This window comes from Gadus morhua, chromosome 7, assembly GCF_902167405.1.
Source record: "Gadus morhua chromosome 7, gadMor3.0, whole genome shotgun sequence".
Taxonomy (NCBI): Eukaryota; Metazoa; Chordata; class Actinopteri; order Gadiformes; family Gadidae; genus Gadus; species Gadus morhua.
In genome coordinates this window covers 25,071,393-25,093,740 of record NC_044054.1, presented here as the reverse complement: position 1 = coordinate 25,093,740, position 22,348 = coordinate 25,071,393, and the positions used below count along the sequence as shown (strand labels likewise).

Genomic DNA, 22,348 nt, shown 5'->3' with positions numbered 1-22,348 from the left:
GGGCTAGTTCATGTTATAACATTGCTAAAACAACAGATGTAATGGTGGCCCAAGAGTTTTGCACGGAACTGTACATGGCTTTTCTGCGGTTGCAGGCTCCTTGCCAGTTTCCAATGGCCTTATATCAAGGTCCTACCTACTAAGTTCAGTAACTCAATTCTTATGGTGTTCACAGATCACCCTGGAGGCTGTTGGACAACTGGGTCTCTCAGAGCTGTAGCTGTGCTGCGGGCAAAGGCTTCTGTAGCCATATAACCGCTCTGCTGTTCCAGACAGCGCATTATGTGCAGCTGGGCCTTGATGTGGTTCCACCTTCCCTGGCCTGTACCAGTCAACCACAGATGTGGCATCGACCTCGAACCCATGTGTGCTGTTGTGTCCTCTGTTCAAATCATACACTTCAGTATTTGTCTAGAGTATATGCATTTCCTGTATTGTTGTTCGCCTCAGGGAATCCATCCAGAGGCTGTGAGTGACCTGGTGGTGAAGAAACCCAAGTCGGTGGGGAAGACTGGAGTCAAGTCCACACTCTACAGAGCGTATGCTGGTAAGACATTTGTTTTGCAATTTGCACTCTGTTAAACTTGCTCATTATGAAAAGATGCATATTAGAATACATCTGTTATCACTACAATATAAAAAAAAAGTCACATTTTTATTTGACGTTTCGCCCTTTAATGTCCCACATCCTAGAGGGAATATCCAGCTTGGAGTTGGTACCATCTCAGCTGTGCTGACCTGGAAGATGTCAGCAATGACCTGTTCTTTAAGGCCAGTTGCTACTCTACAACAGTAGATGAAAACTCATCAATGACTGGAATCTTCCTTGAAGGGCGTGGTGTTGGAATCGCCTCTTGTCCAATCCTCTGTGCTTTGCTCCAATGAAGAATATATTGTGTTGAGGGGCAAAACAGACTCCCAAAACACTTGAAACACTTCTTGAGATGGAAACCGAGTATAATATGTCATGGTCTGATCAGACACACAAAACCTGTTGAGGACAGTTTGTGGCCCCATGGACATTTCTTGCAGCCTTGCCTCCAGCTCAGCAATATACTCCAGGGCATCATCCAGTGCACCTACAAAAAAAGAAGACAAATAAGTCTTCATTACCATTCATTCGTATTCACCCTTTCTTTTTATTGTATTGTTATTCTGTATACTTAAGTTTATTTATATTTCTTATTATTAAATTTATTTGTACTGTTTTCTGTTTTTATTTTTTATGTATTAACTATAGGTTGAGTGTACATAGAGTAAAAACCAAAGTCATATTCCTCGTTTGTTCGCAAACCTGGCCAATAAAGCTGAATCTGAATTAATATGCAACCCCAGTTTAACAGTACGTCTGATGTTGATTGAATGTTTTAACGTTAACCATGCCATGTTTGGCAAAATTATACAATAGCCCAACAAGGGTTGAACACAAATAACAGACATAACAGCTAGTTAGCACACATCTACTTACCGGCAGGGGGGCGTGTCGCGTAGTCATGTTCCCCGGTACCTCTCCGGTCCGTTCGTGTTTTGTCCTCTCCTTCAGCTTTTCGAGCTGACACCCGTTTATACACGGGTGTTTTTTTCGGGGCTGTGGTGTAGCTGTTCCAGTCAAAACGACTAGGAACAGCTCCAGTATTCAGCGTAGCACTCCCGTCGTCATAATCAGCCGCTGAGAAATGCCGACTACAGACCAGTGTACTCCCCTTCTGAATTACGAAATTAACTCCTTCATTCCGTCTGATCGCCACTGCTGTATTGGGTATTATTTGGGAAGTCGTGGACATGTAAATACGGTTGTTTTTGTTTTGAATTGGCGCATAGAGGTACACAACAGAAGCTTTTGTTTTTTGACCGCGCCATTGTCAAATATCATGGACTACGCGACCGGAAGTCACTTTACCCGGTGAAGGCAAAATCGAACGCCGAACCAGGAAGTTGTGAGATAGGCCTATTGCATATGTTTATAATATCTATTCTTATTATTACACATCCGTCACGTGGATAAAGTTGATCAGAGCTCTGAAGTTTATGACACAAAATGTACCGGAAGAATGTTAGTACACGTCACTTAGGATCAAGGATTATTTTCTTTCAAAGTAAAAGTGTAAATGAACGGCCTTTCCGAAAAAGATAACGTATTAGAATTTTGTTTTTTTGAGCATATAATAATTCACGTTAAATACATTCTCTAAAATACCCCTTCTTCCCATGGCTATTTTATAAAGTCTATGGTCCATACAAACGGTATACGTTATTTCAACCAACGTGTGTTTGCTCTTGATGTCTAATAACTTGAAGCCCTGGATATTTCCTCGAACCTGATTGGTGTGCTTGTTGGCGTGTTGTGGTCTCCGCAAGGCCTGCTATCTCTGCTAGTCAGCTAGCTACTCTCATCTCATTCAACTTATGAATTTAGCTATATATTAGTAACACATAATGGGGGGAAAGAACAAACAGCGAACGAAAGGAAACGTTAGGGTAAGTACTAGTAACTCTTACATTAGGTTAAACGATTCTACGAAACATTTAGTTTATGTAACCGTTACAGCATGTGTTTTGTTGACTGTTAACCTAAATTACTATACCGGTACTCCTTGATTTTCATTTCAACTTCGTGGCTAGTAACGTTAGTCTATGTGTGTGACTTAAACACAACTTTCCGCTTCACTAGCCTTCTAGCAGTGGTCGAGCTGCCGAGCTGTTGGCCCGGGAGAGCGGTGTCGTACCGGGGTTCATTGGCTTCGGCTCCACGGTCACGTCAGAGCTGGGTTATGTCCCCGCAGTCCACGGAGTTGAGGAGATAGACAGCCTAGTAGATGCTGATTTTCGTCTAGTCCTCAGGAAGATGTCGAAGAGAGATACGGTCACCAAGCTGAAGGCAAGCTGCATTTCGTTAAACGTGGTATAACGTTACTACATGACTGTCAACATTGGAATATTAAGCAAAGTATTAATACTGTTATACATTTTAGGCGATCCAGGAGTTTGGTACTATGTGTCAAGAGCGAGATGCCGAGGAGGTGAAAGGTGTCCTTCCATACTGGCCGAGGATTTATTGCAAGATATCAGTGGTGAGCTTGATCTCAAGCAAACGATTACAAATCGTTGTTCATCCTTATGCTTTGTGGGTATGTGATGTTGAAATGATGTCTGTGGCACACCAGGACCATGATCGGCGCGTGAGAGAGGCCACCCAACAGGCCTTCGAGCAGTTGGTCCTCAAAGTGCGTCGCAGCCTTGCCCCCTCCCTGAAGGGCCTAATGGGCCACTGGCTGATGGCCCAGTGTGACACCTATGTTCCCGCAGCCTCAGCCGCCTGCCTGGCCTTCACTGCTGCTTTCCCTCCCAACAAACAGACAGAGGCTCTGAGTTTCTGCAGGGACGAGATCCTCAATGTGAGTGATATAAAAAATACCCGTCATCAATCATATTAAGGATGGCTGGCATATTATTACTATTTGACCAGGTGTTCTAAAGTATTGCCTTTTGTTGTCCTGTCCTAGGTGCTACAAGATACTTTGCTAAAAGAAACGGCAGACACCTTGAGTGACCCAAAGTAAGTTGACGGATGGACGTTCGGTGATGCTGCCCATGTGTGGGGTCCCACTGGGGGTGTGAACGGCCAAAATTATAAATCAAATTATAAATATGTACACTTTATGTTGAAAGTATAGACCTTTGCGATTCCCATTGAAACGAATGGCGCGGTGAATATTCTTCAAAACGAGAGCTGGTAAATTGTAAAAAATGAATTAAACTGTAATCAGACAACGCGGTTATATGATATAGACCCTAGAGTATCTGTGGTATAAAGGCTTGGAAGAATTTCGAATTATAAATACGTAAACCTTATGTTGAAAGTAAGGACCGTCGCGATTCCTATTGAAACAATGGCGCGGTGAATATTATTATATCCTTTTTTTCTTTATTTTTTACGGTTTTCGTTTACAGATTTTTCCTAAACGGTTATGATTTACTAACCGGATACACGTGTACATATGTACCCGTGCACACCCCTAGTGTGTACCTGATGGGCAGTCGAGGACTAACCTTTAACCCCCCCTAGGAGTGTCCCAGAGGAGGAGAGGGAGACTAAGTTCATCCGTATGTTGACCAGCTCTCTCCTGGGAGTGAAGAAGCTGCTGCACCTGCTGCCGGACAGTGACCGGAACCTTCTGGAAGACAGACTGACGCAGCTCATCAGCTCCGCCAAATTCTGGAAGTACAGCAAACATAAAACACCACAGGTAACATTAAAACATCACTGCTCTTTTTTAACAATGTGCTTAATTAATTGATCCTCTTGGATTTGATAAACATGATCTGTTTTATAACCTATTTGAAAATATGACTGCTTAGTATTTTGGTACTTTTTTGTGTTTTCTTTTATTCCTACTATCCAACTACTCCGGCCGGAAAATTGGGGATTGAAGACAAACATTTCTGGCGGGGATTCAGACAGGCTAGCCACTAAACTATCCTCTCAAACTTGACTTAAAAAAACATATCAAGCTTATCTTTGAGGCTTGCTGGCTGAGCTCTGGGGAATCGGTCGTCACATGTACCCAGAATGCAGTTTTATTTGAACGTAGCATTCGTAGTGTGACTGTTTGCGGGGGCCGATGATGCATGACCTGACGGCGCCGTGCCTGTGCAGGTCCGCGGGGCGTTGTCCGAGGTGGTGTCCGCTCTGTGTCAGTACACCCCTGGCCTGGTGCACAAGGAGGCTGCGCGGGCCTCGGCCGCCGTGCTGCTCAGCATCGATGACACCGACCCGGTGGTACTGCCCCCCCTTTGGGAGGCCGTCCTCCACGTGGTCACCACTATCCCCGTGAGTACACCCTGGTCTGTGTGGACGTTGCCTTACATCCCTCCATTTATTATAACCATCAAACACTTTTTCCAGTAACTGTTCTGTTAAACGTCATAAGTAACTCTCCTGTTGTATTTATTTGATTTGCTCTAATTGTACGTGCCAAAAAGTACTTGTTTTTGAAGATGCTAAGTAGTGTATCATTTAAGGTTTGTTCAGAGCAATTAGTCCTTCGTCGTAATGCAAAACATGACTTCCCATTTAGTTTATACAACTAAACAGACAAATTTAGATAACACAGTGGTACATAGATAGTCAAAGTCATCATTGGTGTAGGTGAAGATGTGGTTTAAGTGTAGGATACAAATACATGTATTTGATTATTATTTGCATGGCGTAGAAATAGATCTCAGTCAGTCTCCTCGGTTCTTGTTCCAGGATTGCTGGACACATGTCAATGCCCGGAAGGGCTTCTTACCAAAGCTCTGGGCTCTACTGAGGGCTGGCGGCGGGGGCATGGCCAAAGCCCTTCACCCAAACCTGATGCCCCTAGTCAGCAGACTGCCCGCGGAGGTCACACAACCAGCCCTAGACTTCTACACCACCTTCTTCACCTCGCTCATCCAGGGGTGAGTTATGTGAATAACATTTATTTTACGATAAGTCTATAACATAACAACCTTTTTGATAAATTGCCTTGATTGTAGTTTTCTGCTTAATGTTTGTGTGCATGTGCACACATGTTGAAATGGGAGATAAACTGTGTCATTGTGGTCTCTCTCTCTGTTTATGTCAGTTTGTCTGCTGAGCGGGCTCTGACCAGCCCAACAGAGAGCGCTGCTATCGTCACTGCCGTGGTGGAGTGCATGAGGTTCAGCGTTATGCAACACACAGAAGAAGGGGAAGAGCAGAGGAAAATACAACAGATGCTCATTTCACAGCAGGTAGGATCACACAGCAACACCAATGTCTGTTTCTCATTAGTTACTATTAAATAAAATGTGTCCTATAATCTGGCACAATATTATGCTTTTCCCCCACTAGCTTCTGCCGCTATTGGAAAGTGCTGTCGGGAACCCATCCCTGCAGAATGGCCCCCTCTTCCTCTTGGTTACGGAAATGCTCATTTCCTGGGAGAAGAGGGCGGGTCTTCATGGTGGCGATGGATCCCAAGAAGGGGCGGATGTATATCAAACTCTCCTGGGAGACTTTTGGGAGGGGATTGGTCTTCTGCTGGTCGGGTTCGTTGACACCGAAGAAGCAGATCCAAAGGCTCTCGAGGGCGTGGCCACCCTGCTGCAGGTGAGTAGTGGGCGTGGCAAGAAGGGCTTCTCTATCTCGAAGATGTTTGAGGTTCATTCCCTCAGAGTTAGTGAACCCTGACCTGTGGTGTGGCGTTCGTTCAGGTGATGCGTTACCCCGACAAGGTGACGGGACGGAAGCAGGGCCACAAGAAGAAATCGGTCAAAATCTGCCTCTCGGAGCCCGGGGACGCGGATAGGAACGGGGCGGAGCGAGGTGGCAGGGACGAGCCTCCGGAGGGAGAGCCCCAGCAGATGAGGCTGGTGGGGTCGCTGGAGAGCGAGCGCCTGGAGGCGGTGGTGTGCCAGCTGGCCCAGCTGTGTCTGGTGTACGTGAACGAGAAGCAGTCGGAGAGACACCTGGTCTTCCTCTCCCTCCTCCTGCGCTCCTTCCACACGCCCAGGGTCTTCGCTGTGAGTCCCCTGTCCTTTTTTTACAGCATTTTAAGCTGGTTATTGCACCAATGTATCCACTAAAATCTCTAAGAGTCATTTGAAATTGCATTGTGTAGTCTTAAAAATGACCTAAAAAGTATATTTAGATACATCCATGCTGGATGGAACGGTTAAGACAGACAAGGTACGCTCCGATTTTAGTTGGGGTTGATCTTCTTCTAATCGACTATGTGTTTTTGTTTCCCCTGAACGTCTGTCACCTCTCACCAGACGCTGATGGAGTCAGAGGGTGAAGAACAGAGCCTCCCGGTGGTAGATTTGAAAAACATGGCGATGCGTTTCCTGCTGGAGCGGGTGGTGGCGTGGCTGTCTGAAGAGGGGCGGAGCCAAAATGACCACCTGGTGGACATGATCTTCAGCTCCCTGCACTGCTGCAGCCCCCAGGAGACCCCCCGCATCCTAAACCACATCACCATGGTACAGCAGCCCCCCGCAACGCTGATGTCTACATGTCCCCAAAGGACCTCTTTGTGACGGACCAGGGGGTTAGTAATGCTTTTGACATGAATCACCAACATTGCTCCCTCTCTACACAGATGAATCTACCCTGGGGAATTCTCTTGCATGTTATACAAAAAGTAAGTGACAATTTTATCAATCCTTCTCTTTGGCTTCAGATGTATTTGTATAATTTAACAGAAAAGACTTCAAATTAAAATATTATCGAACTATATATATATATATATATATATATATATATATATATATATATATATATATATAGTTGTATAATATTTTAAATTGAAGTATTTTCTGTTACTCGTCAGGCGAATGAAGGCCCTGAGACCCTCAAGAGCTGCCGTGATTGGTTGAAAGGTTCAGTTTTGGGTGAGCGGCTCTTTGGATTGGCCGAGGAGCTTTGCAACACAGGGCGAGGCCATGCCACTTTGACCTCCAATGAAAACACCCACAGCTGGACTCTAATCAGCCTGGTTCTGTCTCAGCAGCACAACAACGGTAAACTATTGCTCCTTCTCTATTTGCTAAATATCACTACAGTAGCATGCAAGAAAAGTAGGTGTAGTTCTAGCAAATTCTAGTTGTATACATAGTTCAATTCATATTCAAAGTATTCATGTAAGCCCAAAGTTGCATATTATATCCTTACTCTCTATTTAACACATTCAATACTGTTAGGTATTTTAAGCACATAAGCTACCCCCACATAGCCACAAGGAAGCAGGATCGAACATATAAGCTGTAATTACTATACATAGCCACAAGGGGAGCAGGACCCAACGTACAAGCTGCAATAAGTACTCCAGCCACAGATGGCAGCACCTTTAGACAGGTGAGGAAGCCGGAGCCAATACGTCACATAGGCCACGCCTACTTGATACAAATGCGGAGCGGGAGTCAGATCAGGTCAGAAACATATGGCAGCCCTTTTGGTAGCCCCAGGGGTAGCCCCGTGGCTAGTAGATAGCTCTGCGGTATGTCGCTCCACGCATGTTAAATAACTATAACTATAACAAGTAAAGTGAGTTAAAAGCGATCCGGATTGAACTACTTTCTTCAAGAACACGGCAATACGTAGAACATGACCTGATCAGGGAGAGCCCAGAGAGCATTAGGTCTCCTGCCTGCTATGTTTAGCGCTCGAGAAAGGAGCAAGCTAGTCTGTATTTAACACCCATCTTCCGTTTGTGACTTCAACTTGTAAACACAGTTGCGTGCAATTAATTTATAACTTGCAAGGAACAACTTGTAGATGGAGACAGAAGAGCCCACACCTGGTGTTGGTGTAGCTCTGTACCACAATGCAATGTTCATTTTCTACTGCAAGACAATCCCATACGGAGATACCTGTGCAGATATCCCCTACGTAGAGTGGTCTTTCCGGTCGTACACACACACTTCATAAGTTCAATCAGAAACATGTGAGAGAGGGTCGCTCCTTCACAAGGGCAGGGGGGGGATCCAGGGAGGAGAGCCCCCTATCTCACCACGTCCACAAATAAAAGTCCTGCTCTATATCCAGGCCTCCACCATTATGATGAGAGAGTCTGCACGCATATCTTGCAATGGGGGCTTCTTTTGTGCAGCTTCGAAATGCGGTCCTTGTTGTTGGTTTCGCCCCACAGAGCCGCTGATCGGGGAGGTGTACCTGGAGAAGATCCTGGAGAAGCTGCACGCCACGCTGTCTGAGACCAAGGCTCAGGCCGACCAGGGTGGCATGGAGCCCCTGATCTGCTTCATCTGTGACGTGGCCTCCACCTTCTACTCCTCTGTCACCGACTGCCTCCTCCTGGCCTCCGCTGAGGAGCTGCTGCTGACCGCCTTCCAGATCACCGCCCAGGACCACAGCAACACACACCTGTCTGGTGGGCACACACGCACGCACACATACAGGCCCATCTCGGCCTAGTTACACACACACACACACACACACACACACACACACACACACACACACACACACACACACACACACACACACACACAGAGACACACACATACACACACACACAGAGACACACACATACACACACACACAGAGACACACACAGACAGAGAGACACACACACAGAGACACACAAACACGCACACATACAGTCCCATCTCGGCCTAGACTCGCACACACACACACACGCGCACACACACGCGCACACGGAGACACACACACGCACGGAGACACACGGAGACACACACACACACGGAGACACACACACACACGGAGACACACACACACACACACGGAGACACACACACACACACACACGGAGACACACACACACACGGAGACACACACACACATAGAGACACACTAACACACACACAGGTGGCTGGAGTTATTAATGATGCGTCTATGTCTGACCATTTGTCCTGCTCTCTCTCTCCCCGTCTCCCTCTAGTCTCTGTTTTATCCAAGCTCAGGGCTGTGTGTGTGGCCGGGGTCCAGGCTCTGATGCAGCACTCTGGGGACCAGTTCCAAGAGAGTGGCTTCCTATGCAGCGCAGCAGTCTGGGTGAAGAGGCAGCTGCTCACGGCCTCTCTGGACGTCAAGAGGTGACTCATTTAAACCAGACACTTAACCTCTTTCCCAGGTGGGGAAGGAGGGTGCTTCGACGGTTCAGATAGGCCCAGTGGGGACGTCCCAGGGAGCGATATTTCTTTATTGTGAAACATTTTTTTGATATTGCTCTCAAATTCCCCCCCAAAAAAACTCATTATATCTGGTTGTTGTTATTCTTCTTTTGGCTCGCATCTATTAGGGTTTCTCCGGGGACTGGTTAACTGGTTCAGTTAATCGGTGAATGGCTCTTCGCCCACCACAATCTTTCCACCCTCACTTCCCACTCTGATTTAATCAGCTACTCTGATTATTATAGTGCTAAAATATTTTCTTCCTGGGTGGTTTCAGAGTTTATTTGTAGATTATTACAATTACAACGCTTCAAATTAAGACCACATATCCTCTCTCTAATTCCCCAGGGTTAAGAAAAAACTACTTATCTCTTGTTCAAGGGAGGACTAGGAATACAATCATAGAAAGTAATTGATTCATTAATCAATTAAAAAAACGATGGAATGATAGTTCATTTTGTACAATAATAAATTACATTCCGTTGTCTTTAATGTCAAATGATTCCAAGCTATAACTAGACGGATCAAGTGTACAGTATTGTTTGAGACTACCATAAATATCTTTATTCCTAGTTAGTCATACGCTTTTATTTTATTTATTTTTGAAGTTTTAAATCTCATAAACTGCATCCGACTGAGCGTTGCTCCTGTTGCGCTCCAGTTTGCAGGTTTTGGTCTCTGCAGTAGAGAGCGTGGTAGAGATCCTCACCACGGCTCGTAACCAGGACAACCCCCTCCTCCCCAACTTCCTCTCCCTCCTGACCCCAAGCCCACAAGAGTGGATCTCCGTCAGACAGGCCTTGCCCCCTCAGGTGAGCCGTCCAATAACATCCTCCCACTCTGCGATGTTGTTCTAGTCCTTTTATTGGTTGTCCAGGTTCAGCCTAACATTACTGGCAGTTTATTTTGTTCATGTTTCCAAAGAATACCCACACTCACTTAACACTGCTATTCTGTATTGCATGTTTGTCATATTACACTGTATTATATTCTCTCTGTTATCTAGTGGATGAAGGGTCCTCTGCTGTCGGGTCGTCTCCGTATGACCTGTGACTACCCCTCCATGGATGTGTGGAAGTCCACCTTGTCGTCCCAGGTGCCAGCTCACCTCTGTGCCTGCACCCTGCTGGGGAGAGTAATCCAGATGGCCGCAGTGTCTCCCACAGACCAGCAGAGGGCAGACTTGTCCTTATACTCGGACCTTAAATACACAGGTCAGACCAGTGGCGTGATGCTATATCCATGAGTACACTTAAACGTAGTGCAGTATCCGTACTCGCTAAGTGCGCTAATTTTCAGATGTCAGTGTTGTTCCAAATCGAATACTCCGTGGTGCACTAACCGGAAATTACGATCACGACTGCCGCCGCGGCTCCTCCCCCGCAATAAACGTCCCGCTTTGAACTGTGTACTCTTTACGCCTAGCAGCTATAAAAACTACAAAATGGCTCTTTATTAATGCAGGCTATGTGGAAAATGCGCCGACTTTGGCTCAGCCTGGCTCCGCCCTCTTCCGCTACGTAGCTAAGATGGCTTTTGTTGAGTACGAAAAATGTACATCGATCCACACTTCGCGATTTGACCGTTTTGAGTACACCATCCGGGTCCTTTCAGTACACTTATTTTCGCCCTATCTGAATTGGAACGCCCTACGTACTCAAACTAAGGCTAGTAAGTACGGATAGTATGGATATTGGAACAAGCCACAGACTCACTAGATCTCAAGTTAGCTTCTTTTTTTTTTTTTCATTGTTTTGAAGCAACTATATTATTTACACCCCTTAGTGCTAGAGGGACATCAATACTTGATAAAAGCTTATGTGTTGGTTTTTGTTGGTGTACCTTGGCGCCTCTTCTCCCCAGTGTCTGAGCTGCTGTATGCAGTCCAGTGGTGCGTGGAGATGGATCTCAGCCTCCCTACGGTGTCCCAGCACCACAGCCTGCTGACGGACTGGGGCTCGTCGGGCTGCAGGACACTGGTCCCCGTCACGGACCTGCTGCAGACCCTGTACAGCAGGTAAGACAACGGAAAAGCCCCCACTGTCCCGCTCCCTCGGGGGGGTGGGTGGGGGGTGGGTGGGGTTGATAAAGCATCCTCTTATCTCATCTTAATGACATCCTGGCTGCGCAGAATCTGGGCTGCCTCTGGCTTCAAAACAGCACCGAGTGATTTAGAGGGGGCAAAACACTGGATTAATGGAGTCTGGCGGGGGGACGAGGCGATCAATAAATCCAATCTCTGTTGTCAAACAACGGAGCTACTGTACAATCTGATCTTGTTTTTTTTGTGTTTGTGCGCTCTGGGTTTAAGTCTCGCCGTGTCTACAGTGTGTGATTGGAACGCTGTCGCTGCTCCATAGGTCAGTTGCAGAAGGCGGTTTGTGGTCGTTATGTCTGGAGACGTATCTCCAGATGGACGCCGTGGCAACCAGCAGTATCGGCAACGTCAGGAAGCTCTATGGAGACCCGGCAAGGTAAATCAATCATCCGGTTTTATATATTATTTTTTTTTCATATTTTCAATTTCTTACTTGCACAAACAAACCAGGATGGATTTATTGTAGGAGCAGCCGACAATACATCACCTTCGGATCACAGTTCGATATTTACCTATCTTCATGCTAACATTAGCCCGGTGCCATTACTATCAATCTGCCATTGTGTTTGTCAGTTGGTTCCCGGTGTCTCGGGCCAAACTGAGCACGCTCCAGGTTCTGTGCCCCATCATGACCAGAGAAGAACGGAGGTCAGTCAGTTCCCATGCCACGGCCGGCATCATCAACTGGCAAGAGAACGATGGTAACGGCATCAAAAACACTAAATACACATTAGCAGGAGGACACGCATCCAACACTCATGATATAACGAAATGTCACACGTCTGAATCGCATGAAGCATGTTGTTTTTTGCGATGCAGATGTGGTATTTCTGCTCATAGTGTTGGTATCTCCATGATCCAGAGGAGTATGGGATCCTTGTCATGCAGATTGTTGGCTATCTTCATGATCCAGATGTGTATGGCATCTCCTGAATCCAGATCTCAGTGATCTCCTTGATGGAGGTGTGTGTTGTATCTCTGGGATCCAGATGTGTGTGGTACCTGTCCTCCAGATGTGTGTGGCTGTCTGGGGGTGCTGCTGTGCTGTCTGAAGGAGAACAGCCCTGTCCAGGTGGAGGTCTTGCAGGCTGTCCTGGCCGCCATGATGGAGTGGAGGAACAGCCGGGAGGACTGGTTCCTCTTCAGCAGGTAACCACAACCTCCACTCATCTGGCATAGCTCCTGTTCAGAGCATAAACGGGGAATAGAGCAACTCCAGCCACTCTGGACACCGTTGACCCTCCACTTAAAAAATACACTCACAAATTCTCATCCCCACTAACAGAAATCGCTCTCGCTCTCGCTCTCTCTCTCTCTCTCAGTGATCTGTCCAAGGCGTCGGCAGACCAGTTGATCCTGACCGTGGAAATGATGCGTTTCCTGTCCTGGCTGGTCTCCAGCTCCTCCTCTGCGCTCGGAGGAGGCCAGTGGGACTTCCTGCTGTGCTGCATGCTCGCGTGGCTCGAGGTAAGCCGGCCTGACGATGACGCAACGCCCCCGCCACTCACGTTCAAACGAATGACGCAAACCGAGGGCTTCACCTTGGCTTTGCCAGCCCACTCATTTCCTAGACGGGTTTGTCTGGCGAACATGGGGAAGTAAGTCTCCCTTTGGAGTTCCTTCCCCGAAAGCTAAGCCGGCGTTCTTTGAGGGGGGGGGGGGGGGGGGGGGAAGGCTTCCGACAAAGTGTTTTACGTGTTTGTGCAACGCGCTGACGCAAGACGTCTCTGCCTCTGGGCTGGTGCTCGGCAGACGGCCTGTGAGAACGTGAGCGGCCTGGGGAGCCCCTGGGTGCAGCTGTTTGTGTGCGAGAACGCGTCGCTGATCGTGGAGCTGAGCCGCTTCTTCGCGGCGCCCCCCGCCACCGCCGCCGACACTCTGCCCGCCGAACTGACGGCGGAATGGACCGACTTCTTCATCGAGGGGATCTACAGCCTCCTGCTCCACCTGCCCGTCAAGATCACAGGTGTGTGTGTGTGTGTGTGTGTGTGTGTGTGTGTGTGTGTGTGTGTGTGTGTGTGTGTGTGTGTGTGTGTGTGTGTGTGTGTGTGTGTGTGTGTGTGTGTGTGTGTGTGTGTGTGTGTGTGTGTGTGGTATACACAGTATACTGTAAACTATAGAGTAATTGCTTTGCATACAGTTTTTCTGCAATCTATCCGCGAGAATTCACTCGGTCTACAGATGCGGCTGTTTTCAGATGCTGCTTGTTGTTTAAGCTCTTGTTGAAACACAGGGCTATTAGCAGTTTATTGGCGGTGTCTTCAGTTTGGCGTTGATTTTCAATCTACTTTTTGTTCTTTCTGTTGTGATTTATTGTACTGGCGGTTAAGCAATCGATTGTGTGGCTCGGAAGAAGAGCTCCCAAACTCTGTTCAGCAGACTGCTTACCTCTTTCAGTAGACTGAGTCCTCTGCATTGCATCTGTTCATATCATGTTCCTGACATCCAGGCCGACATCCAATGTTTGTTCACCACCCCTCGTTCCTCAGACGCCTTCACTGAGCCGGATGACCCTCTCTTCCCATTGGCCGTGCTGCGGTCGGTGGGCGTGGCTCTAACCTACATTCCAGTGCCGCAGCTGCTGAAGAACTCCTTGCCGGCAAACTTGATAGCGGACCAAAAGACCAACCTTCCCGCACCTCTACAGACCCTTCTGAACACCCTGTGCCCCCTGCTGCTGTTCAAGGCCAGGCCACTGCAGATCACCGTCTACCTCCTCCTGGAGAAGTAGGTCCACACTTTTAAAGACTCAGCCTAGGGACACCTTTCCCTGAGAAACAGGTTGTCAGCGAGGGGGCGAGGCTAAACTGCTCCATATAGGTATATGTTGGTTTGAAGGAAATCCTTTGATCGTGTGGTAGTATGGGGTTAGATTGTGTGAGTGTGTGGGGGTGTGTGTGTTGGTGTGTATAACCAGTACGATCTTTAAAATAATGTCTCTATGAAATAAGGAAAAAAGAGAGTGATACTCTGAGAGTAAACTAAACTGCTGCCTTCTCAAACCCCCGGTATGCAGTTTCCCTTTATCTCGTTTGTGTCAGCACCAATCTCCAGTACACACGTCGTGCCTGGCTGGAGGCGATGACACTTAAAAGGGAATAAAAGATGCTCATTCATAGCCTCTTGGATTTCTTGTCTGCATTATTTATCTATGGTAAATTCCATAAAAGCCATGTTTAAAGAACTATGACCCAGTTATATCACACTCTAATCCAAAATAATTAAGGGGTGCGTGTTTTTATACCACCTGGTGTTGTTTTTGAGCAATCAAATTGTTGTGTTTTATTAATGTCAACAATTGTAGGCACTTCAGGCAGAATACGAGACACAGGGTTTGAACTCAAAGTACCCCCCCTTCCTCCTCTGCATACGGAGCTCAGTCCCCAAAGGGACATTTGACCACCACTCACCTAACAGAATCCTCTGGCTCGCTCCCTCGCCCTCCTTCCCTCTCGCCCTCCCCTCTCCCTCACTCCCTCCCAGTATTCCCAGGTGTGTATGATATTGTTTCCGACACAGTATTCCATGAAAGGGGACTCACACCGTTAAGCCTCAACCTCCCCAGATCCCAGGTGGGCTAGTGGGAGGCTCTCTGTGTCCAGCCAGGGTTGTGTCAGCCAGGCATGGGGATGAGCGAGGGGATGGGGGGGGGGGGGGGTCTTCGCCTTTGCTCACCTGTGGTGTCTCAACAGGGTAATGGGCCAGCTGCCAGAGTGTGACGGAGAGGGGGAGAGCAGCAAGACGGAGGAGGACGCTGAGGAGCCCAGCCTGTGAGTGAGGTCGCTAAGGAGTTTGTTTTGACAAACGCACGCACACACGCACACGCACACGCCCACACGGGCACGCCTCAGATGGTGGGAAGCTAAGGACAGCCCCGAGGGCGTCTGACAGGCCGAGCTTGAAAAGGCTTCCGTTGGCTGGGACCGCGCTGCGAGGTAGACAGGAGGAGCTCCGCTGGCCTCAAGTGTTCGTTTTTGACAGTTGTGTGCATGTGATTTTTTTTGTTGTTGTTTTTGTATATGTATTGTCTGTGTTTGTGGGGCTGGATGTGTGTGTCAAAGTGTGTGTGTGCGTGCGTGTGTGTGTGTGTGTGTGTGTGTGTGTGTGCAATATATTTATTTGTGTATGTGGATTTATGGGTATGTGTTTTGTGCATCAGGTCTCCCCCAGAGTCTCTGATGGCGGTGCTGTCGGCGTGTGAGGACCTGTGTGAGAGCGTGCTGGCGGGGGTCCAGGTTGGGGAGTTTGCGGTGGTGCAGCCCCTCAGCGTGGAGTACTCCTGTTTCCTTGGTTACCTACTGTCCTGGAAGCTACTCCTCTCCTTCTTCAAAGCCTCCCCATCGCAAGTGAGTCACCCCCCCCAACACCCACCCAACACTCACAACTGGTGATAACACCCAGCCGTTGAAATACAAACGGCTCTGAGTCCTGCTGCTACCCAACAGCTGGTTCCGTCCCCGGCTCTTTGTGGCTGAAGGACTGAGGTGTCCTTGAGCAATGTGTCGCTTGGTTTCCGCCTGCATCGATAAATGTGAGGCTTGCTATGTGCAACACTTTGGGAATAATATAACGTTGACTATATCCTCCTGTCATCTTGGTCCAAAAGATATTGTAGGTGTGTGTGTGTGTGTGTGTGTGTGTGTGTGTGTGTGTGTGTGTGTGTGTGTGTGTGTGTGTGTGTGTGTGTGTGTGTGTGTGTGTGTGTGTGTGTGTGTGTGTGTGTGTGTGTGGTCTTTACTTGACCGCGACCTTGCAGCTCAACCTGCTCCTCCAAGATAGAGTACCCTCGGGTATTAAAAACAACCTTTTGTGTCCGTTCACCAGCTGAGGGTCCAGTACTCCCTGTATCTGAAGAGGAGCCACAGCCTCCACAAGCTCCTCATCCACCTCTTCAAGATGATGCCTGAGAACCCAGCCTACCCGGGCCAGGGCGCCGACACCAAGGACACCAAGACCTTCTTCACAGAGAGCCTCTCTCTGGCCGTGGACAGTGAGTACAGCCTGAGGAGGGCTCTGTATTATCTGTGTTTTCCCTGGACTTAGACAGCAGAGGTTGCCTCTGTGTTATCATTATTTCTGTGCTACAGTAGAAGATGTCTGAGTATTCTCCCGACGGTCACCGTTAGCAGGGATCCGAAATGAACCCCAGGCGAGCTCAAAATGCGAATCCCGGACGGCTATATGCCACACTGGCGGGTGAATGTCAGAAACGAAATAGACATGTAATAAAATATCTGGCAAGAATTGCTCTATGTATAATGGATATTGGAGTCCAGCAGGTCCTATAACGTAATGGGGATGCATGAGAGGGGATGCATGAGAGGGGATGCATGTAATTTCAATCGAATCACTGGTGCACAAAACGTACATCGATTGCCTAATGAAGTTATTGAATTAATTTGAATTGCCTGCCAATCTGCGTTTAGCTAAACCGATAAGAGTTGAATAGGATAGGTGAACGTGCAAAGCGGTCAAAGGCTTGGCTACATTTCAGGAAAGCCAAACAGCAAAATGTTGTTTATGCTCCAAGTTCATTTCTTGTAAGCGGGGGCGACACAACGTCAATGCCGAACCTCGTTTAGGATCTGTTGGAACCAAACGCAGTATCTTCTTCAACTGACTTGGAGTCGGAACACGACTGCATCCGGCTGCGACGATAGGTGGTTTCCCTAGCAACTGTGAACGCTCTGGCACAGCTGAGAGCCGCAGCAGCAACATTTGCGTAGGTTAGGTTAGATTAGTTAGGTTTGCGATTAGTTAGGTTTGCAATTAGTTTTATTTTTATTTTGCTTGAGAGTAGGCTAGAGTTACTGTGTTTTGTCATTCTCCGGATATCGATTATTTCAATCGGATATTTTTATGCTGGAGTGGACAGTACGGTACCGGGACGGAGTAAGGCCGTGACGTACAAGTTGTTCTGTGCTGTGATTGGCTGAAGAGAAATAGTTAAATCGCCGCGTTCTAAAACTGGACCTTGCGATTTGACGTGTTCAATCTCTGGCGACTCCTTGCAACGACCCGTTCACACCGCCCCTGCGACGTTCTAAAACCGTCTTGTTGCAAGCCGTTGCAAGGTGAATCTTTGGTCTGAACTGGGCTTTAAATGTTCGATATCAGAGTTCTCCATACACCACGGCTGCCTGCTGAAGGAACGCCTGGTGAGATATTCCGGCCGATTTGTTGTCTGACTAAACTAACTATAATCTGTTCCGTGTTTACTCTTGCTTTTTTTTATTCAAAGCACGGTGACATCGGAGAGTTTACAAAGACTTTCCACTAGTGAAATATCTATGAAGGTTTTGAGTTTCCTGAACAAAAAATGCGATTTGATTATTTTTATCAGTTAACCTTCAACCTAAAGCCTTGCCAGATCGAAGACACTGCAAATAACGTGTTGTTCCTCCATTCAGAGCCACAGTATGAATGCAGCTTGATTCAGCTTTGAACTGGATTCCATAATACTAATATCCTCCCATATTTCCTCAAATTCATTTTTAATGCAAGCATACTATTGTGGGACAGAGAGGGGTGATTGAAACGTTAAATAGATAAATGAATAAGTAGGCCTACGTTTACCGTGGTTCAAATACACGCCTGTACAAGACTGTAAATGACTTCAGAAATAATATGAATTAATCATCACTCATTGCCAAATACTGCTCTGGCCTCTTCTTTCATTTTGTATTCAACATAGTAACACATTATCTCCAATGAAATGGCCCGAAACGAATGTATATGTGACACAAAGAGGCAATTTATTATTCGGGACAGTGGATTTCTTTCATCTACCAGTCCCCATGGCAGGTGAGCCAAAAAGTTAATTTCGGTACAGAGGATGTCTGTATTCTATTGATGAAGAGGGTGACCGTGTGTGTATCTGTGTATTCTCTGGCCAGAGGGACTGCAGTAAGGGCAGCACACTGTGTTTATCCCTCTTCATTGTTGCCGTATTCCCAGTGGGACTGCTAGAGCAATAAGTCATGTATTAGAATCGCCTGTTGTAAGCAACTATCTTCCGATCAGGCCGGCCAGTCTCTTCTTTAAAGGTGACAAGTGTGTGATTAGCCGTTACAAGCCGTTTTGAAAATCTGCCCCTGCTGGCATCACAAGTGGGCGTGTCCACCTAGATGTGTGACGGATAGATGAGCAACATTTGCTACAGTCCACTGGGGAGGCTGGTAGACTGATCTACCCAGCATACATCTAGGTGGACACGCCCACTTGTGATGTCAGAAGAGGCCGTTTTAAAAAAAGGCTTGTAACGGCTAATCACAATCACACCGGGTGGTATAATATATCCCCTTTAACCGTCGCGACCGTGATGACAAGCTGTCCGTTCCTACCCCCGGCGCCCCCCCTCCCTTGCAGAGACGGCGGGCGTTGAGTGGGAGCTCCCCCACCTGGCGTGCGGCGTGTACTACAGCGCGGTGCAGGACCTGCCGGCCATGGTGCGGCTGTGGTGGAACAGCCAGGAGAAGCGCGTCAGCACGGCGGTGGAGCGCTTCAGCACGCGCCACGTCAGCCCCGTGCTGTCGGCCCAGGAGATCTCCTCGGTGCACGCCAGCACGCAGACCTTCGACAGCATGACGGTAAGGGGTGGTTGTGTGCGTCTGTACTTGGTATAGTATAAAGTAAGGTATAATGTACAGCGAGGCGGTTATTACTGGGAAATCCACCCAGACAGGGTGATGCATGTCGTGTGAACATTTCGTAAAATTGTCTTTAGCTTGTGGTTGCATTAAGCACATTAAACAATATCGTGAAATGTAGCTAAACTATGGCTGTACACATTTGAAACCCTAGAAACCAATAAAATTGTGTCTTTATAGCTTTCGTTATGATTCATTTCTATGCATAACGGCCGACCGCTTCTACTTTATACTGGAATCAGAAAAGTACGGTCTGTTACAGTCGAAATAAGACGGTCATTAAAACAAAGTACTTAGTCGGCTATCGAGTCCTATAAGAGTCCCCATAAAAAGTGACTTTCAGTAAATCCAGAGACGGATCATTCAGGAGCAGGCAGGGGCTCGACATTATCCTCAAAGATAAATACTGGCAGGCTGAGGACGCTAGAGACTGAACTCAGGACCTGTCCGTTTGCGCTCCTACCCTCGAGCCACTAGACCGCCTGATCACACCCCCCCCCCCCCCCCCCCCCCCCCTCCCCAGGTGAAGGCGCGCTCGGCCGCGCGGGAGGTGATCGCCACCTACTCGGTGGACGACATCTTCATCGAGCTGGTGATCCAGCTGCCCCAGAACCACCCGCTGGGCTCCATCACGGTGGAGAGCGGGCGCCGCGTCGGCGTGGCCGTGCAGCAGTGGAGGAACTGGATGCTGCAGCTCAGCACCTACCTCACTCACCAGGTGGGTCCCACAGGCACGCACACAATTACAAAAAACTCGCACCAATAGACACGCATGCATACATATATGCATACTCGCACGAATTCACACACATTCACACAAACGGCCATGTGTGCTTTGTATATTTGTGTGTGTCGAAGGGCATGGCTCTGTGTGTTTGTATATATTCATGTATTAAGGTGTTATATTGACCATGTTGTGTGTCTATAGAACGGCAGCATCATGGAGGGCCTGGCTCTGTGGAAGAACAACGTGGACAAGAGGTTCGAGGGCGTGGAGGACTGCATGATCTGCTTCTCGGTCATCCATGGCTCTAACTACTCCCTGCCCAAGAAGGCCTGCCGCACCTGCAAGAAGAAGTTCCACTCGGCCTGCCTGGTGAGAATACGCAGGATTACATTACACTAATGCAATGACCCCATAAAATGACATTATCTGATTACATTACATCAGTTACATTACACTAATTACTTTTCATCATAAAATGACACTCCATAACTGCAATTACATCGTAAAATGACATTAAGTTAATTTTATTACGTCATAAAATGACACGTTCAAATATCACCAAAAAAAAATCGAATGACGTTTTACTGCGAAATTGCAGGACGCTTTATTGCGTTGTACAATCAATGTGCATCACATTACACGGTAGACAGTTATGTTATCATAGTCTTTCCTTTTTGAGGCATCATTTCTATTATTCTTTTCCATTTGTCTCTCCTCCTCACTATAGTACAAGTGGTTCACCTCCAGCAACAAGTCCACCTGTCCGCTGTGCAGGGAAACATTCTTCTAGCCCGCCATCCACCGAGGTTTTTAAAAAACACTGACCCAGATGTGCACTGGTGCGCGTGGCATCGAGAGACGTGGGAGAGGAACCAGACAGAGACCGACCCGGTCTGAACCACAGAACCCCCACTTTCACTACATTGTCGTCGTGAGCTGTTTGGCTAAAGGCTGTAATCAACGTCTGATAACAATGTTGTGATAATAACGTAGCTCTCACACGGGACGGCGGCATTGACTGTCGGTTACTGCTGCCTTGGAGGTAAGGTGAGTACCTGAGGCCCTTTGCTTGGCTGCAACTGTGCCGCTTAACCTGCTTTTCTGAGGTACGGTTTCACGCATCTGCCTTCAGGTAGCACTACAACGATCTTGGTATAACTATAACTTACTTTAGCCTCAGCCGAGTCCTCTTTGATTGACCTGTTGTGTTGTTCATTCCTTTTGTAGTCAACTATGTGAGGATAGAGCGTCACTGCTGATCGTATCGCTGTCGTACAATCCCGTCAATATGGCCCCTTTGTGATTCAAATGTGTTGAAAACCAAAACAATTGACTGGTATTTTTGAACCGCATAGAAATAGATTTTAATTTGGAAATTTGATCTGACAATGTGTAGCTTGACTTGAAAAATGTATCATTCAAATAAGTTCTGCGGAATTAGCTTTTATGATTATTTCCTAATATTTAGGAGTGACTGTGGGTAAAACTTATAAAGTATAAGGCAGGAATGAACATGCTGTTTATTTCAATTCCTCATCCAACACTTACTAAATATGAAAATATGTTCAAATCTCGTATTTGCTTGCATTATCGCTAATCTTGTTTTTAAAAGATGCTGAAATGTAAATAAAAACAGATTGAATCTTGTGATTTGAATATTTTATTCATTTATAGATTTCCTTTTGGAGTTAATAACGTGGCCATACAACAAAAACAATGATTTTTTTGATTCATCTTGATTCATGTTTGCTTACAACAAAAACGATACATGCTTTGTACACTCGATGGCTGCCTACACAGTAGCCTACTTGTATTAAAATGCATACTAATGTTGTTTACTGGACGGTGCAGCATCCAGACTGCATAAACACTGATGCAACGAACTGGCTCCCTGTATCCACTAGAGAACCCAATCCACACTTCTTTTGAACACACACGTTTGCCGCACTCCCTACCCTGCTGGGTGAATGACGGCCTCATGCCAGTAGAATCAACTGACAGCCCATTGCCACCCAAGGGACCGTCAGACAATGGTCTTTAAAAAAGTAAAGTCAGACAGCTGCCCTCAAGTTGGGATTTTTTGAAAGGCAAACATTTAAGTGGAATTGCTTATTTTGTGTATCTGCCATGCTGGGTTTAAGTGTTGATTAGTAACTTATTTAAACTGTGCGGTAGGTCTACCTATCTTCATTATTGGTTATCTCACACACACACACA

At 47.1% G+C, this 22,348-nt stretch overlaps 1 protein-coding gene across 2 annotated transcripts; it reads left to right on the top strand.

Moving 5' to 3' along the window:
* The first annotated feature begins 2,321 nt into the window (after positions 1-2,321).
* ltn1 (listerin E3 ubiquitin protein ligase 1) lies at positions 2,322-21,781 on the top strand. Of its 2 annotated transcripts, none has more exons than XM_030361440.1 (32): positions 2,322-2,478; positions 2,672-2,878; positions 2,973-3,071; positions 3,165-3,395; positions 3,504-3,556; positions 4,067-4,247; positions 4,658-4,831; positions 5,252-5,442; positions 5,610-5,757; positions 5,858-6,115; positions 6,220-6,528; positions 6,781-6,987; positions 7,107-7,148; positions 7,338-7,527; positions 8,655-8,894; positions 9,426-9,579; positions 10,319-10,469; positions 10,664-10,871; positions 11,521-11,674; positions 12,018-12,131; positions 12,329-12,456; positions 12,745-12,904; positions 13,078-13,222; positions 13,508-13,721; positions 14,245-14,482; positions 15,448-15,525; positions 15,915-16,101; positions 16,580-16,745; positions 19,124-19,344; positions 19,928-20,122; positions 20,333-20,500; positions 20,859-21,781. In XM_030361440.1, exons 1-32 carry the CDS (start codon positions 2,437-2,439, stop codon positions 20,919-20,921), a joined length of 5,316 nt encoding a protein of 1,771 aa, XP_030217300.1. In that variant the 5' UTR covers positions 2,322-2,436; the 3' UTR covers positions 20,922-21,781. The 2 variants fall into 2 exon arrangements, with proteins under 2 accessions (XP_030217300.1, XP_030217301.1); XM_030361441.1 differs by having other exon boundaries at positions 2,437-2,478; positions 12,769-12,904.
* Positions 21,782-22,348: the final 567 nt, after the last annotated feature.

Coding starts and splice junctions, on each gene's coding strand:
- ltn1 (XM_030361440.1), top strand. CDS start 2,437: ATGGGGGGAAAGAACAAACAGCGAACGAAAGGAAACGTTAGG. Junction 6,529..6,780: donor ACACGCCCAGGGTCTTCGCT/GTGAGTCCCCTG, acceptor ACCTCTCACCAG/ACGCTGATGGAGTCAGAGGG. Junction 10,872..11,520: donor CTCGGACCTTAAATACACAG/GTCAGACCAGTG, acceptor TCTTCTCCCCAG/TGTCTGAGCTGCTGTATGCA.